The sequence below is a fragment of the Epinephelus lanceolatus genome, chromosome 4 (assembly GCF_041903045.1).
Source record: "Epinephelus lanceolatus isolate andai-2023 chromosome 4, ASM4190304v1, whole genome shotgun sequence".
NCBI classification, from domain to species: Eukaryota; Metazoa; Chordata; class Actinopteri; order Perciformes; family Serranidae; genus Epinephelus; species Epinephelus lanceolatus.
Genome location: NC_135737.1, coordinates 25,943,434 through 25,962,270, shown reverse-complemented (window position 1 = coordinate 25,962,270; position 18,837 = coordinate 25,943,434). Strand labels below are relative to the sequence as shown.

Below are 18,837 nucleotides of genomic sequence, written 5' to 3'. Positions count from 1 at the left end.
GCAGCCCTGCCCTGTCATCATCATAATGTAATCAAAGATGTGGTGAATGTTAAGACTGGAGTAGCTAATATGTGTTAAATGAGGCGGGCTGATGGCAATTTGATCTTTTTAGAGCCCTGAGACTGCAAATTATGAGAAATTATCTGAGATGACCAAGGAGGGTTAAACTATAAACTATGTAACTTTTTTGGACCTTTAAGGCAACACAATGGAGGTTTGCGCTTTATACCTCACGGGGTCCCCCTACAGATGAAAAACGGTATTGTTTGTTACAACTGTCGGAAAAATCTTTCTGCACGAGCATTTTGTTGACAAGCCAACAATACCAGTGAACTTCGTGAAGCTGGCCGTGTAATGAGCGATCATCATGTCTTCAGAACAGGTGAAGTAGCCTTATAGCATTTTGTACATACATGATTAGGCTGGGGCGGCACGGTGGTGTGGTAGTTAGCACTGTCGCCTCACAGCAAGAGGGTTGCTGGTTCGATCCCGGCCCTTCTGTGCGGAGTTTGCATGTTCTCCCTGTGTGAGCATGGGTTCTTGCCAGGCGCTTCCTCCCACAGTCCAAAGACATGCAGATTGGGGACTAGGTTAATTGATAACTCTAAATTGTCCATAGGTGTGAATGTGAGCCTGAATGGTTGTTTGTCTCTATTTGTCAGCCCTGCGATAGTCTGGTGACCTGTCCAGGATGTACCCTGCCTCTCACCCGATGTCAGCTGGGATAGGCTCCAGCCCCCCCCCGCGACCCTCAAGAGAATGAATGAATGAATGAATGAATGAATGATTAGGCTGATTGCTTTATTTATTCATTTTCCAAACTCAGAAATGAGTTGCTTCATGAGTTGTCATTCACCGCTATTATGATTTATGATTGCAGTCAACACAAGCACATCGCACTCACGGTGCTAACAGCAAAGTGTTAAAGACAAACTAAGATGAAAGCTGTCTGTATGTAGGCTAACACTTTATCTTAAAATGTACCTGAGGCAGCCAACCTACAGACAGCGAGTCTCCTCAATAGATGGTAACAGCAGTAAAAGCGCCAGGTCACCATTGGTCGGGCATCCCTCCTCCTCGGCTCAGCTCAGCCAGCGTGTGAAAGCCAGGCCAATATTAATCCTTGTTCGAGCTCTTGTTTTATTGCTCTCCTGTTTTCTTTTCTTTGTCTCCTCAGACACCACCTTCACCTTCTTCCTTTTCTTTGTCGCTTCAGCCATGACAACCGCGTCTAACTTCGTTCACCTCGGTTCGGCTACGCTACTCTAAAGAGAGGAGGGGGATATGACGTATGCCTTAAAGCAGCCAAATTTTGTAGTCTCTTTTGTGTCTGGGTTCCTACCCGAACCCCGAAACTGCATAGTGCCAGCTCAAGTGAAACAGACGCTCTCAAGCAATGACAGAGGTGTCATCCAACCTATTGTGAGTTGATGTACCATCACAAGGATCTTGGATATATATTTTGAGGGCTCAAAAACTCCATTGTGTTGCTTTAAAGCCCATATGTGTAGAATCTTTATATGATTATGTTAACCTAACCTAACAACATAGTTTTTCCATTGCTGAGAAATACTGCTTTGAACTATTTACTTATTGTCACCAGGTTGTTATGTACTTGCTTGGCTTTGACTGATTTTTAATTCTACTGTCTCTTCAAGGCACTAGCTGTGTTTCATTCAGAGGCTACAGCCTATGAAAGATGCGGCCTTCACGGTCGATATTGGCCACGTCCTTCGAAGACTGCATCAGCCAAACCGAACTTTCTCCAAAATGGGATGGTCTGGTCCGCAGAGGATTTCCTGGTTGCATCACCAGTTGTTCTCGCCCTTACCGGTTGGCATTACTGTCACCTAGCAACCAGCTGAGCTTGACGAAAGAAGGACTAAACTAGTAAATGAGTCAACCCTAAATCATGGACCTAGAGACTGTTATTATATATGTATATATATATACATCTTTTTTTTAATACTTGAGGAGATGATTCACCACCAGAGACACTGCTGGTTGATATATTTCAGGCTGATGGAGGACCGTATTCACATAAACCTATTAAATTAAGATTATTTAAATCGTCAGCTTTAAGCTAATGGTAATGTTAACAGGTAGCTAATTAACAACTGTTAGTTTACTTAAAGTGTAATTGTCACCAGCGTGCAGTGCGTCTTGGGATAGGCTGGGCCCCAAAGGATTCATTAGTTGCATCCTCCAAATTCTGGGAGAGAAGGCTAGATTTCTCGGCCACATTTGGAGGAGCCTTCCAAATGGGACAGCCTTGGTCTTGCCGATGTGATGCAATCAGTCCTCAAATGCAGCCTTGAAAGGCTGCAGTCCCTGAATTGAGACACGGCTAATATTAAGTACAAATAAGAATGATTATTCGCACTTGCATTTCCCAGTCATAATTACAACTTGGACTTGGACGCTATTAACACACTTGTTGGAAACCTTAACTCCGTTATGACAAGAACAGGGCAAGACATAATGTGCTTAACAATGCATGTTGTGACAAGTATGATTGTTTTGACAACATATCTAACTTTGCAAAGGCAGGAGATCAGGTAAATGAGACTAGATCAGTGGTTCCCAACTGGTGAGTTGCAGGTCCATTCTAAATGGATCGCAAGTGGCTCACGAACGTGCCAAGTTTGTAAAAAACACACTTTATTTTGAAGTGTGTTTATATTCAACAGAGGTTTTGTTTTAATGTGCTTTTTCCTGCTGTAGAGTGAGTGACTAACAAACAGCTATTTGACCCTTCCCTCCTCTCCCTGTTTAGGTACAGGTAGCTTGAGTAGATTTGTGGAGTATCTCCTCCTTGGTTTACATTTCTTATATTAGCCCACTTGTTTTTGATATGCATTCCTATATATTTTTTGATATGTATTTCTACTTTTCATATTTTGTGATTATTTATACTGTATACTGTTGGGAATAGAATGATTTTATGTGTTTTACTATAAGTTGTGTTTCACTATATAAGTTTTAGATGTGTGAACAATGAGAATACTGAGATGATTTCAGCTGATCTGAATGTGTTTGCTTTGCAGAAGTGGAGAAGTACAGGAGAGGAAGAGACATGAAGTCTGAGGAGCACATACCGCAATGCTTAGATAATTAGTTTCATATATGGTAAAAAGAATAGAAAGTGATATACAGATAGTAAGGTACAGCACGTGTAGGGAGTTGTGTTGTTCTCTTGTCTTTCAAAACAGGAACCACGCCCCCACCGCCAGCGGGAAGGAGTCAGATTAACACGAGGCAGGGGCGTGGTGTGGTGAAGGAGGAAGTGGAACTGCCAATGAGAAGAGGACAACGCCTTGCGTGCACAATGACACTCTGTTACGCTCAAATATACTGGGTCAGGGAAAGGACAGGAGGTCAGACTTCATGAACTGACACACCCTTGTTGTTCATCAGGGACGTGAAGTTGAGACCCAGAGCTCTGTAATTTTATTCCTTTACTGCTTAATAAACTACATTAACTGAGACCGAATATCTTCTCCTATTGCTTTATTAAAGAACACGCAGGACTGAGCTCACACATAGCACATTAGAGAGTAGGATGAGACTCTTAGTCCAACAATACACTCTCCTTTTTATACATAAATGAGTTGGTACAGTACATCTAGATTATGCATTTGTATCTCATTATTGCAATGGGTCTTAATTATTATACTCTTTTTTTTATCTACATTATATCTTTTTCATCTATATTGTCTCCTATCATGAGAACTGACACTTGTCAGATGATGGAAGTTGTATTACTCTTGATATCTTTTTCATGCTATTTATGATATTTGTATGTACTTGCCCTTTAATATATGAGCTTGCAAATTTGGACTTATATCTCACTGACTGATTGTCGGGCTGTCAGACTGTCATTCACCTTGTCTATTTAAACGCACACCTGATGACAATCAAGAGCGAATCTGATGAAGCAACATGTGAAACGCGTTGTTCGCACCTTCTGTTTTTAACTTTTTATAATAAACCTTCTGTTAATCCTATGCTCTAGTGTGCACTGGAAGTTTTTTGAATTTTTGACTGTGATTTATCCTGCACCAGCTGGCACCTAGAAGAAGCACTTAGTTGCTGTGCAAGGGACTTACAAACTTTTTGAGCTATCTGACTATCTCAACAGCATGGCCAAACACAAGTATTACGCTGAATATAATTAACTGTGTGGACCTTGAACCAATGACTAAGGAGAAATCTGGACCCTGTGGCTGGACCAGTTGGGAACTACTGGACTACTGTTATGATATGATTTGCTACTCACAGGCCTGGAGAAAGTTGTGCATTTATCTGCATATACAAACAAACAGACATGTTTGTCGTAGATTAAAAACTCCCACTCTTGTGTATTTTTTGCCCAGACAAAAGAGGTGATTTTATTTGGAACCCGGAGGTGGAGAAACCACTGAAGGGATTTGACAAACTGAGTCACCACTAATTGGATGTAACTGTTTGATCTGGTTGTTTGATTTGAGCTGTTTTTGCTTCCTCTCCAAAGGGATTTGATCATTTTCTTGCTATTGCTGCAGCAAAACCTCAAAGTGAGCATGTGACTGGTTCCAGTGTTCCTTTCAAACACAGACGTAATTTCCTGTTGACTCACAGGAATTGATGACGACATCAAACATTACATCATTCTTATAAACAGTAAAGCAGTAAAAAAAAAAGACAGATTACAGGCAGACACATGAAATAGATTAAACACTGTAAGAGTCTAAATTTATTTAGGTGGCGCATCCCAGGCTCCAAACTGACTGGCACAGAACTCATGGGTGTTGGCTCTAATGGCATTTTTATCCACTGGGAAGATGTTAGGCCCAGTGCTCAATGGTAGATAAAACATGTTCATATTTAGGTTGAAATGTTCTTATGAACTGACATACAAGTGCTGCAGTTTTCATCCTTTAGCAAGGCACCGAACCCCCAACTGCACGGGCTGCCTGTCCATGGGCAGCCCCCTCACTCTGACACCTCTCCATTTAATGTATGTGTAGTTCCTGTTTCTTCTTTTTCTTCTACTTCTACTTCTTCTTCTTCTTGTTCTACCTCTTCTTCTTCTTCTTCTTCTTCTTCTACTTCCTTGTTCCTCATCTTCTTTCACTTCTTTTTCTACCTCATCTTCTTCTACTTCTTCCTTTTCTTCTTTGACATAAAGTGCATGCAGCTGAACTATCAGGAACTATACAGCAGGTGAAGGAGACTGTGATAGTGGTTCAGTGTTTCAGCACTCTTGAGTATCAAGTGTGGTAAATCCTCGTGTGGACATGATTTATGTTTTAAATCTTTCATATTTATATAAAAAGGAAGGGTGTAAGTATTTGCTTCCTGTGAGTTCCTGCTCATGTAGTTGTGGGAGGCAGGATGTGTGGGGAAGTGTAAGGCTGTGTGAGGATGTGATCAGACAGTCACATGCTGTACTACAGACCACACACAGTCACTGTTAGGGTTCATTTAAAATGCATGAAATAAGAGGGAAGATATCTGTGTAATGTATACACCACACTGTGTTATGCACACACTGTTATCAAAACCTGTTGAACAAAGTATAAGATTAATATTGACTTAAAATATATTTTTTGGTAAAGCATTGTTGGAAACATGCAGTCACTTAAATGACAAGTTAAAAGACATGGGTTTGGAGAGCAGTGGTGGAAAATACTTAGCCTACTTACCTACATTTACTCCAGTTTTGAGGTACTTATACTTTACTTTTCCATTTTCTGCCACTTTTTATAACTACTTCACGATGTATAGATCTTTGACTGCTGTTATCTTACCCCACCCAAATGTACAAACTTATTTATGTGTATGCTTATAAGGCAATCATAGTGTTCCACATCATCTAAAGTGGACCACAGTAAAGCCTCACCCCCTTTTTCAACAAGCATGGTGGACTGTGAGGCAAGGAGGAAGTGCAAGGCACAGTTCCATCTTTTAATCATATTGTTAAAGAGCGTAATTTTTGTTTAAATCTGCTCAAAGTAAACATGAGATGTCAAATTACGTATCCATGTCAAAATATTGTATGAAAGATTTATAGCTTTTACTCAGGAAGTTTTTAAATCTGTCCATTGAAATGGAGCGGGAATACTGATTGAACAGGGAAATATGTTCTGATTAGATTATCTAATGATGCGATTCATCTTATAATGCATCCCGCTGATTATACGCACACATTAATTGTCATAGGAGATTTTGAACATACTCTTTTCTGGAGATACTTCAGAAATTGTGGATATTTTCGGTCAGGAGCTCACTGGACCTGTTTAAATGCACGATTTGCTTGCTGTGTGTGGCTCTTACATTAAGACAATATTACAAGAGCTCATGTGAAGTTCCGGTGATGGCAATGTCTTATGGACTCCTTATATTACATCATAACCAGCAGCATTTCAACCTGACCCTGTTCAACAGCATATCACACTGCTCCAATGGGTGCCATTCAGCCATCCAGCAGGATATCATAACAACCAAAGATTGTCTGGCTGCTTTACATACTGGTGCACCTTTTGGTGTAAGTGTCTGACACTGAAATCATTGACAAAGTGGCTGTATTTGTTGACTTTGGAATAAGACTGGTCTGGAGGGGGAGGTCATACATTTTGAATAAGATTAGCAGATGTATTCAAAAGCCTGGCTGGCAAATGGCCTGTCTCCCCCTCATAGTCTAAATCTGACTCATCGCTATCACAATACCCGAAAACAGCATCTGTCTTTTATTTGTAGGGATACATGTAAGGTTCTATGTGTTGTCTGGGCTGTCACCCAGACCCCACAAATCCAAAACTTCACTCAAAGTGAACCTAAAAAAAGAAAAGTATAAGGTTAGACAGAGCAAAAACTATGTACGTATGTGTATAAGTACATGTAGGCCTACATTTAGATTGCATGTGTTATCCCACCAGTCACTGTTGTTGCCGTCATCATGTTCACTAATTCTGTGACCACACTGAACAAAGCTGAGTAATTGCAAATGCTCATATCAGTACAAGACACCTTAAAGATGATGTGTACCAAAAATTTCTGTTCTATCTTTATGCCCCCCAGCTATGTGGAGTACTTCAGCATGTCTTCAACATGAGCCTGAGTCTCCAGAGGGTCCCCTTGCTGTGGAAGACATCCTGCCTCATTCCTGTGCCAAAGACGTCGCGTCCCAGTGGCTCCAAGGACTACAGACCCATGGCATTGACCTCCCACATCATGAAGACCCTGGAGAGACTCGTCTTGGAGGAGCTCCGGCCCATGGTCAAGCCACTTTTGGACCCCCTCCAGTTCGCCTATCAGCCCCGACTTGGAGTTGAGGACGCCATCATCTACCTGCTCAACCGTGTCTACGCCCATTTGGATAAGCCGGCGAGCACTGTGAGGGTCATGTTTTTTGACTTCTCTAGTGCATTCAACACCATCCGTCCAGCTCTACTGGGTGACAAGCTGACAGCAATGCAGGTGGATGCCCCCCTGGTGTCCTGGATTGTAGACTACTTGACTGGCAGACCACAGTATGTGCGCTTGCAACGCTGTGTGTCAGACAGAGTGGTCAGCAATACCGGGGCCCCGCAGGGGACTGTCCTCTCTCCCTTCCTCTTCACCCTCTACACCACAGACTTCAGCTATTGCACTGAGACCTGCCATCTTCAGAAGTTTTCTGATGACTCTGCTATAGTTGGATGTATCAGCAAGGGTGATGAGGATGAGTACAGGGCAGTTGTGGATAACTTTGTCACATGGTGTGAGCAGAACCATCTGCAGCTCAACGTGGCAAAGACAAAGGAACTGGCTGTGGATCTGAGGAGGACCAAGACACCGGTGACCCCTGTTTCCATCCAAGGGGTCAGTGTGGACATTGTAGAGGACTATAAGTACCTGGGGGTACACACTGACAATAAACTGGACTGGGCTAAGAACACTCACGCTCTCTACAGGAAGGGCCAGAGCCGTCTCTATTTTCTGAGGCGACTGAGGTCCTTCAACATCTGCCGGACTATGCTCAGGATTTTCTATGAGTCTGTGGTGGCCAGCGCTATCCTCTATGCTGTTGTGTGCTGGGGCAGCAGGCTGAGGGTGGCGGATGCCAACAAACTCAACAAACTGATCCGCAAGGCCAGTGACGTTGTGGGAATGGAGTGTGACTCTTTGATGGTGGTGTCAGAGAGGAGGATGTTGTCTAAGCTACGAACTATCTTGGACAATGTCTCACACCCACTCCACCATGTGCTGGTCAGGCACAAGAGTACTTTCAGTGGGAGACTCATACCACCAAGATGTACCACTGAGTGCCACAGGAAATCATTCCTGCCTATGGCCATCAAACTGTACAACTCCTCCCTCTGAGTGGCCCTGAGACTTTTTCACACACTGCAATAATTTAATATAACTTGTGCAATAACCCCATTCACCCTGACTGTATATATTCTGTTTGTGTAAATAATCTTGTTCAGTTTACAATATATATATGTATATATATATATATTTATTTACGTTTATGTTTGTTAATAATTCCTGTTTATTTAACTATATATTTGTTAATACTATTGTTTAAATTTCTTATATTTTCATGTATCTTTCCTCTCTTGCAAGGAGCACCTGTAACATAAATAATTTCCCCTCGGGGATCAATAAAGTATTTCTGATTCTGGTTCTGATTCTGATAGTCACTCTAGAATGTGACAGAGCATTCCAGTGGCAATGCTGAGGACTGCCAGCGACAGAGTTTTAAATATGTGAATAACTGAGCTGGGATATTGAAGAATTGTGATGACTGCATAGGAGATTGTGTTTTGATTTGGTCAATTAATGGTAGATTAATCACATTATCCCACCGGGCATAATTGTGGTTGACCATAAAACACGTGTTATCACCTACTTTTTCATTTATTTTCAAAGGGTTATCAGTGTATGATTATTTGGATAGTTTTATGTCTGGGAAATATTTGGGATTGGGATTATTTGTGTGTGTGTGGAACATACAGTACAGGCCAAAAGTTTGGACACACCTTCTCATTCAATGCGTTTTCTTTATTTTCATGACTATTTACATTGTAGATTCTCACTGAAGGCATCAAAACTATGAATGAACACATGTGGAGTTATGTACTTAACAAAAAAAGGTCAAATAACTGAAAACATGTTTTATATTCTAGTTTCTTCAAAATAGCCACCCTTTGCTCTGATTACTGCTTTGCACACTCTTGGCATTCTCTCCATGAGCTTCAAGAGGTAGTCACCTGAAATGGTTTTCCAACAGTCTTGAAGGAGTTCCCAGAGGTGTTTAGCACTTGTTGGCCCCTTTGCCTTCACTCTGCGGTCCAGCTCACCCCAAACCATCTCGATTGGGTTCAGGTCCAGTGACTGTGGAGGCCAGGTCATCTGCCGCAGCACTCCATCACTCTCCTTCTTGGTCAAATAGCCCTTACACAGCCTGGAGGTGTGTTTGGGGTCATTGTCCTGTTGAAAAATAAATGATCGTCCAACTAAATGCAAACTGGATGGGATGGCATGTCGCTGCAGGATGCTGTGGTAGCCATGCTGGTTCAGTGTGCCTTCAATTTTGAATAAATCCCCAACAGTGTCACCAGCAAAACACCCCCACACCATCACACCTCCTCCTCCATGCTTCACAGTGGGAACCAGGCATGTGGAATCCATCCGTTCACCTTTTCTGCGTCTCACAAAGAAACGGCGGTTGGAACCAAAGATCTCAAATTTGGACTCATCAGACCAAAGCACAGATTTCCACTGGTCTAATGTCCATTCCTTGTGTTTCTTGGCCCAAACAAATCTCTTCTGCTTGTTGCCTCTCCTTAGCAGTGGTTTCCTAGCAGCTATTTGACCATGAAGGCCTGATTGGCGCAGTCTCCTCTTAACAGTTGTTCTAGAGATGGGTCTGCTGCTAGAACTCTGTGTGGCTTTCATCTGGTCTCTGATCTGAGCTGCTGTTAACTTGCGATTTCTGAGGCTGGTGACTCGGATGAACTTATCCTCAGAAGCAGAGGTGACTCTTGGTCTTCCTTTCCTGGGTCGGTCCTCATGTGTACCAGTTTCGTTGTAGCGCTTGATGGTTTTTGCGACTCCACTTGGGGACACATTTAAAGTTTTTGCAATTTTCCGGACTGACTGACCTTCATTTCTTAAAGTAATGATGGCCACTGGTTTTTCTTTAGTTAGCTGATTGGTTCTTGCCATAATATGAATTTTAACAGTTGTCCAATAGGGCTGTCGGCTGTGTATTAACCTGACTTCTGCACAACACAACTGATGGTCCCAACCCCATTGATAAAGCAAGAAATTCCACTAATTAACCCTGATAAGGCACACCTGTGAAGTGGAAACCATTTCAGGTGACTATCTCTTGAAGCTCATGGAGAGAATGCCAAGAGTGTGCAAAGCAGTAATCAGAGCAAAGGGTGGCTATTTTGAAGAAACTAGAATATAAAACATGTTTTCAGTTATTTGACCTTTTTTTGTTAAGTACATAACTCCACATGTGTTCATTCATAGTTTTGATGCCTTCAGTGAGAATCTACAATGTAAATAGTCATGAAAATAAAGAAAACGCATTGAATGAGAAGGTGTGTCCAAACTTTTGGCCTGTACTGTACAGGGGCGGAAATCCCGAGGGGGAGAGGGGGGACATGACTCCCCCTTCAATAAAGCTGTACCACCCTAGAATAATTTGAGACACAATTAATAATTTTTGAATAATGCAGTAGTATTTATTAAAAGCACAATGTATGCGGTGCTCATTATAAAAGCACAATAATGTGCTATTTAAATCTTAAAAGATTTAGTCCCCCCACCCTGACATTCCTAGTAGTGGTATATCCCACACTCTTTCCAACGGGCGGGGCTAGCAGCCGTTAGTACTTGGCAGCAGTTGCAGCGTGTGGCTGGACCCGGCTGCCCACATCGCGCGGGGTAAGATGTACACTTGCAGATACAGTTTAACTTACACAAGTTACAACACATCCCATTTACTGTTACAACAAGCCCCAGGGCCAGGCTGATAATACAAACTGTCTGCAGCATTTCTCCTGCATTGTTCAAAAGCCAGAGTTTAGTGATAGTCAGAGAGGACAGGAGAGAAAGAAGAGGGAGAGGACAGGACAAGAGTAGTCAGTGACGGAGCGGCTCATAGTTAATATCTGTAGGCTCTCCACCTGTCAGTGAGACAAACATGACAGACGTGCAGTTTAACTGACGAGGAGCAGCCATTACGCGCGATTATTACGCATGGTTTTGAGGTGCGCAGCGGCAGATCTCACAGCACACTGTTTATAAACCAGTTCACCAGTTTAATTGCAGGAAATGTTTATCTCACTGCCGGTAAAAAAAAAAAAACCCCGAAAAAAACAAATAAAACGGTTTGCTCCTGCAGCCAGCCAGAGATGACGGATCCATTCCACACACCTGAGCCAGATGAAAAAGAGGGAGAGAAGGAGAGAGATCGAGTTTCGGTCTTTGATGAATGAAGCCTTATTGTTTTGCTGCTATTAAACAATGAGAGACATGTTTTCTCCGTTTACTTAATCGCATAAATATTCACACTACTGCGCACGGGGAGACAGAGACCTGCTTTGCTCCAGACACACTCAGCATCTTGGACAGCACGGCGCACCTGACTGTTGTCGTTGTGTACATGTTAATTTGATTTCAATCATTTTTTTTTAAATCTGGACATGTGTAGGTGGACTCAGCCAGTGCTAAGAAAGGTCCTATGCCTGCCTGTTGGAGAGATAGAGAAAAGATTAAAGCGTCAAATTGCGGTAAAAGATGTTGTATAAAAGACAGGCTACAACTTTTTTTTGCTTGTCCCCCCCTGGAATTATTCTCTAAAATTTTACTGTTTATTGTCCCCCCCAACTATGAAATGGGATTTTCGCCCCTGGGAACGTAATTGGGTTCTGAACGGGTTAAGTACTTTTTATATACTTTTGAAATTTTGTAACAGGTACCAGGTTAGGTTAGTAACAGGTAGTAACAGGTTGTAACAACGTTACCTGACAATTGAAGTCATGCCCATACACGTTTGTCAGCTAACGTTGTTACAACCTGTTACTAACCTAACCTGTTACATTGAGCGATAGGCCTACACTAGAAGGATGCAGCCGAAAACATAGCTAGATTATCATACCCTGTGTGTAACTAATTACGTGCCCTACCCTTATTGATCCCGTAGTTGAAAGTGTCTAGAAGCAGGAGCACGGATGCAAAATACATCTATGAGCAGGAGTCACCATGGATGCAGGGGTCACTTGCAGGTGCCAGGTGGGAGCTTCTTGCGAGATTTTGATGTATCCTGTCTCCTCGTTCAGGAAAAAAAAAATTACCACGAAAAAAAGAAAAAAAAAATACCACGAAAAACAGAAAATATTACTCAGGAAAACGGAAAAAGTACACCAAAAAACAGAAAAATAAATAAATTACTCCGAAAAACAGAAAAAAATACTCAGAAAAAACAGGGCTTTTTTTATTTGTCAAGTGAATGCAATACGCTTCCGTATGATCAGAAGAATTCAGTTTTGTGTGTGTGTGTGTGTGTGTGTGTGTGTGCGCGCGTGTGTGTGTGTGTGAATATTAATTTATCCAGACCCACACTCCATTTCGGTAGGTGGCGGTAATGCTTCCATACGTTGTTTGCCAACCGCCATAAAACTAGAAGAAGACTAAACGACAACATTGCACCTGGCAGTCACTGTAGCTGCTAACAGGAGGAAACAGTGAGTAAGTGTGGAAATAAACACTACTGTGCTTATTCAAACATTAATTCAACTTTCACTGTTTAAGCCACAGCTGCGAGGAGGAAAGTGTGTTCAGATTAGAGCCGCTTTTGTCCGTTATCTCATCGTTAGCCACACGGTCCCACCAAGTTGCTAACTTTTAGTGCTCACTTTAAAAAAGTGATACGACCTCTATAAATAAACATGTCTTTGCTTTGTAGGACGACCTCACCCGCTGCTTTGTTGGTGGACACGTTTTATATCAGTCAGCTTAAGATTCAAACTTAGCACAGGTTAATTGTTCCCACCTCACAGCAGCTAACGTTAAAGCTAAGCTAGCCCGAACAAACTGTATTTCATTACAACATGTAGCCACGGAAAGTTTGTTGTAACTTAAAGCCTCGCATTAAAGGTACAAAACGCAACCATAATCTAGACTCTGTAAATTAAAGCGAGCAAGTTATTAAATTAAAAAGTCCATGAAAGCTAAAACATTGTATATGAGCGTTTACTGACGCTGTTCAACGCGTTTGTATCAGCAGTGTTCGCAAATGCTGTAAAACAGGCCCGTTTTATAGGGATTTATCGACTGATCGATTTAATTATAGATTAAACTGTCAACTGTTGTTTGAACTAATCATTAAGTGACCAAGAAAATGTCCAAAATTAGTGAAGAGTGTCCATCACAAGCTCCCAAAACACAAGGTGACATCTTCACAGTGCTTGTGTTGTCTAAAAAACAGTTATAATATTATCTGTGTAATGATATAAAACAGAGAAAGTGGAGAAACTAATATGCATTTTGCTTGATACCTGACAACAGTGAAGTAAAATAAATAAATAAATCTCTTTTACAAGAGTGTCCTGGTCATGACAGGCTGCAATGTAAAGTTACAGAGAGACAACACAGAAGAAAAATACAAAATAATACTATGCAGCTCTAAAGCAAACAATATGAAACGCCTAATGAGATTACTGTGAAGATCAGCTAAACATATGTTATTATATGCTGTAAGTGAACCATTCAGACCAGCTCAATCAGCTGTTCAGTGTGCAGGCAGCTTTTTCTCTTGAGATTGTAATAAATTCCAAGGAATCATAGTCATCATTAGTCATGATAAATAGACTCACAGAAAACAGTTTATCTTCCAGCTTCCCCACCCTGGAGTTCAAACTAGGATGTTTAAATAGGGAATTTAAACTTTCTGTTTCAAACCCCAGTGTGGGGTTCTGTGTGAACTTTGCACGATGTCCCTGTGTCAACGTGTTTTTTCCTCATGGTAGCTCAGCTTCCTCCCACAGTCCAAAGACATGCAGGGTAATGGGTGACTCTAAATTGCCCATAAGTGTGAATGGGTGTCTGTCTCTATGTGTCAGTCCTGATAGTCTGGTGACCTCTCCAGGGTGTACCCTGCCTTTCACCCAGTGTCAGCTGGGAGAGGCTCCAGCCCCTCCCGCGACCCCTAACTGGATAAGCAATTACAGAAAATTAAAGAAGGAATGAATGAATTTAAACTTTTCCGTTTAAATATTATTCTTATCTGTGGGAATATGTGCCAAATTAATGCCTATAAAAAGGTATGTTGTTTATACTGTAGGCATATTGCCTAGCTTGTGTTAATTTTTGTTTTCCTTCAATTGATATTGGCAGGAAGACTCAACATGGCAACGCCGGTGCCTGTGCTCCGCCTGCCAAAAGGACCTGACCCCAACAGCCGTGGATTTGACCCCAAATCCCCCCGTTTCATCGCCCTGTGTCGTACCTCCATTCCCACTTCTGCTGCGTCTGAGGCAGACGCTGAGCAGCTGCAGAAGGAGCAGCATGCACGATCTGTGCTCCGAGAGACTTTCCTCCGATGTCTCCTCTCCATGACCAACAAGAAGGTTCAGTTTAACATGTATGAGAGGGTGAAGGTGGAGGCCACGTTTGGAGCGTCCGACATTGATGTGCTGAACTTTCAGGTGTCGGACCTGCACACTCCCCTCGGGGTGCAAAAGGAGGCACTGATCAGGTGTCAGGATGTGATTTCACTCACTTTTGATACATGAACACTTGACGCTTTTGTTTCCTGTTTAAACAGAATATGCTGTTTGGGATAAGAGGCACTTGGGAGTCTCATTTGTTGTTGCAAGTGAGCTCTATTGTCACATTGTGAGATAGTTTATAAAACTGGTTATATTTTTGTACTTTGTTTGTTTTCAGTCTGTATTGTTCAGCCAGACATACTGCTCTGTGTGACTGCTTTCAAAAATCCAACACTGACAGGCAGTCCCACCTTTCCAGCACAAGAGGGCGTTGTTTACTTGTGTTTCAAGACAGATGTGACAGTCTGCACTACTATTGGTTATTATCAGATATTTGGCAAAGCAGACCAAAGCTTTGATAACATGATGATGCTTGCTGATGACTACTTCTCAGAATATATTTACCCACAATAACATCTGTGAAGCAACTGTTTGTTATCAATATGAAGGCTGACAGGTAGAGGCATTCACTGTTTAATTTTAAGCTGTTACAGTCTAAGTTCCGAAAGTTGCACAACTTAATGGAAATGCAGCCTTAAAGACCAGGAGATCAAACAATCAAACCAATATTTTGTCTTACATCACAATTTATTAGTGTATCTGTTGTTCCTGCTCTACACTTTGAGACTTGTGTAGATCGTCAGCACTGCTGTTCTCTTTTGTGAGATGCAGAAGGTTATTACTGTACTGCTGCTCGAGTAGACAGGCTTTGTCTTTTGTCATGTAATTCTTTAGGTAAATGAAACTTTGCACTTTGAACGTTTCTTTTGCGTCAACCACTTTTGTATTTGAATGCCCATTTTGTATTCTGTTTGGAAAAATGATCAAGACACCTGTAAAGATTCATGCCTGATAAAGATTGATATTGCTTAAGAAAAAGTTGTCACTGATGTGTGAAAGCCAAGGGCCAACACTGATATTGAGTTTCATAACCATTTTAAAAACTAAAGGATTTAATATCCGAAGCAAATTGAGTTTTCTGGTTTTCCTCAGTTGCACTGCTTCCAGATAGTTGTGTATAACACTAATAGAGTAGTGAAGTTTGTGTCTTTTATAACAGTATGAGGGATGTAGTATCTGTATTTCATCAAACCCAGTCAGTTTCACAGTTAAAACTGCAGCAGTTAGTTGACCCAGGCAAAATTTGCAGGTTTGCATTTGTAAGAATTTGCTGCCCTTCTTTGTCTAACATTGTAGCATATTGCACCTTTATGTTTTTGACTGGTTTTACAAAAAAATGACAACACTACCTTGGGTAATTGAGAAAATATTCATCGCTAATGAAAATGCTAATTAAATGCAGCCCTATTCACAGTAACAGCAGTTTGTTTTAATGTTAAGAGACCCATAGGGCCCCTGGACCTATGCCCAGATAGATGCATTCAGTAATCCATCCATTATGACAGAACTTCAGTCAAATCTAACCCTGCAAACACCAGAAAACACCATAAGGAACTATAAATTAATTTTGTTGTTTTTAGTGGCAGATCCAAAACATTTATAGAGTGGGATATTAACCTGAATAAAAGTAATAGCCTCTCAAATATACCGAGGTCTTAGACGGACCAGGTGCACATCAGCTTATTCCTCCTGACTGTTTCAGGAACCTAACACAGGCGACACTGAGCCCACGGCCGATGGCAGCACAGATATTCATTAGTCACTTATTTAAATCCTTTGTCATAAATATAATACAGAAGAGTGGGATTCATCATTGTTTAGTACCAGCCTCACGGGGAGGGGGTGGAGGGGGCATCAATACTATTTAATCTTACTAAAAGGTGTATTTTGCAAGTTCCCAATAAGTCATTTTATTTGAGTGCCATTAGGCGGTTGTGCTGTGCTTGTGTCTCTTTTTGTACCTGAATTATCTGACCACTCAGTGGAGACAGTCATCAATGAGGCAGTGACTCATCCTGCCTCTCTCCCTCTCCCTCTCTTGCCCTCCCTAATCCGAAATATGACTTAAACCTCGCATGACGTCATCCAGCCTGTGTGATTCAATCAGGAAGCCCTCAAGGACAACCAATGTTAATTTCATATACACAGGCGTGCTCCCTCAGTTCTCACTCTCACCTCTGTGATGAGTGTCCATAACATCAGCAGGAACACATACTGTACATAAACATGTACGTTTCCATAAGTCTATGCTTTGCTGCACTCCATTTCTGAGGTGAATTTGTACTTTTTATTGTACTGTCAGTACTTTGCAGACAACAATTAAAACACATGACTGAATAGTTAAGAAGAAAAGTTAAGTAGTTAAAATTAATTCCACTTAAACCAGCTACACAATTTATTTCATGCAGATCAATTAAGGACTTAAATATTGTCATATTACTACTTTTACTGAAGTAAAGCATCTGGATCTGAATACTTCTTGACTGGCTGAACATACACAAACTTGTAAGTCATTAGTACCACGTGTGTTTTAATTGGGAAATTGTCTTTGGTGCCACCATAAAGCTTTAAAAACAACACACTGAGGACGGGGCGGCTGTGGCAGGTTGTCCACCAATCAGAAGATCAGGGGCTCGATCTCCGATTCCTCCAGTCCGCATGTCAAATCATTCTTGGGCAAGATACTGAAGACCAAACTGCCCCTGATGGCTGCTCCATCGGTGTGTGAGAATGTGTGAATGGTTACTGGTGGCACCATGTATGGTAGCCTCGGCCACCAGTGTGTGAATGGGTGAATGTGACCCAGTAGTGTAAAAGCACTTTGAGTGGTCAAGAACACTAGAAAGGCAGTCCATTTACCATTTACCATATAGTGATGCTGCATTCACATGCTCCTCGGATGGTCCCAGTTCCAGAGTTGTGATGTCGTTCTTCCAACTTTGGTGTGTGCATGAGCTTTAAGTCGTGATGTGGAAGCAACATGGATGCTACTGTGCTGTATTGTGTTGCTCAGAGCATTAAAACAACACGATAACATATCCCCTAAAACTACTACAATATTGCTTTACCTGATAGCTTTTCTGACTAATCTGGGTCACTCTAGGGAGACAGCAGCTTACAGTTACAACTTAACACCATATCACAAACTACGTGTGAGGAAAAAATTGACATGCAATATTAATTCATTCAATTTCCGTAACCACTTATCCTGTTGGGGGTTGTGGGGGGCTGAAGCCTATCCCAGCTGACACTGGGTGAGAGGTGGGGTACACTGTGGTCACCACATAGAGACAGACAACCATTCACACTCATATTCACACCTACAGCCAATTTAGAGTCACCAATTACCCAAACCTGCATGTCCCTCTTGCTGTGAGGCGACAAAGCTAACCACTGCCAGTGACATCACATTGCCATGTTTCTGCATACATGATGTCATATATGATCTTGGCAAATCATGTATCAAATTTTTTGTCAGTTTCCGAGTTGTTGTCCCGACTTAAAGGGGCATTCACATGAATTTTCGCATTGTGGAGCTAATTTTTCCCATTATTCGGACACCACATGAATGCAAGGTTAGACGTAGCTCAAGCAACTTTTAAGATACATAAATACAGTTGCAAAGAAAGAGAGCAAAAAGCAGAGAGGGACAAGATGCACAATTTACATATTTATTTACTGTTTTTTTAAGTTCATATAAATTTAGGGCCTGTTAATTTCACAATGAAATATGGCTCAAGTCTGGCCGTAATAATGTGGTCCAAACGTCTAGTTTGGTGATGTTGGCCATTGTGTTTTCTTGAAAGCTACTAATCACTATTTTTCCTTTTAACAATGGACAGGTGGTTTGCATCATGAGAAAGGGGTCTCTCCCGGTGATGAATGCAGCTTTATGGAGTGTTCAGCTAATTGTTTGGATTTTCCAGCCCACAACTGACTGTTTTGTTTATGTCTTGTTTCTGCTGCCCCCAAGTGGCCAAAAAAAATTAGCTGGTGAAGGTTCAACATGGGCCGGATCAGTCTGCTACATCTGCATGACTTTGTTAAGAATACATTTTGTATTTTCTTTAAAAATTAAGTAGCCACGACTGCAAGGAATGAAATGCTCCTGACATTTTGTAATGGTGCACGACCACAGAGACACACAGTTTCATGCAGTTAACAAGACTGTGTTCTGTGT

At 41.6% G+C, this 18,837-nt stretch overlaps 1 protein-coding gene across 2 annotated transcripts; it reads left to right on the top strand.

Moving 5' to 3' along the window:
• The first annotated feature begins 12,584 nt into the window (after positions 1 to 12,584).
• On the top strand, positions 12,585 to 15,635 carry gemin7 (gem (nuclear organelle) associated protein 7). 2 transcript variants are annotated; one of them, XM_033630864.2, is made up of 2 exons: positions 12,585 to 12,735; positions 14,383 to 15,635. In XM_033630864.2, the coding sequence occupies exon 2, from the start codon at positions 14,394 to 14,396 to the stop codon at positions 14,778 to 14,780; it is 387 nt and encodes a 128-aa protein (XP_033486755.1). In that variant the 5' UTR covers positions 12,585 to 12,735; positions 14,383 to 14,393; the 3' UTR covers positions 14,781 to 15,635. The 2 variants fall into 2 exon arrangements, with proteins under 2 accessions (XP_033486755.1, XP_033486756.1); XM_033630865.2 differs by having other exon boundaries at positions 12,651 to 12,731.
• The last annotated feature ends 3,202 nt before the right edge of the window (positions 15,636 to 18,837 follow it).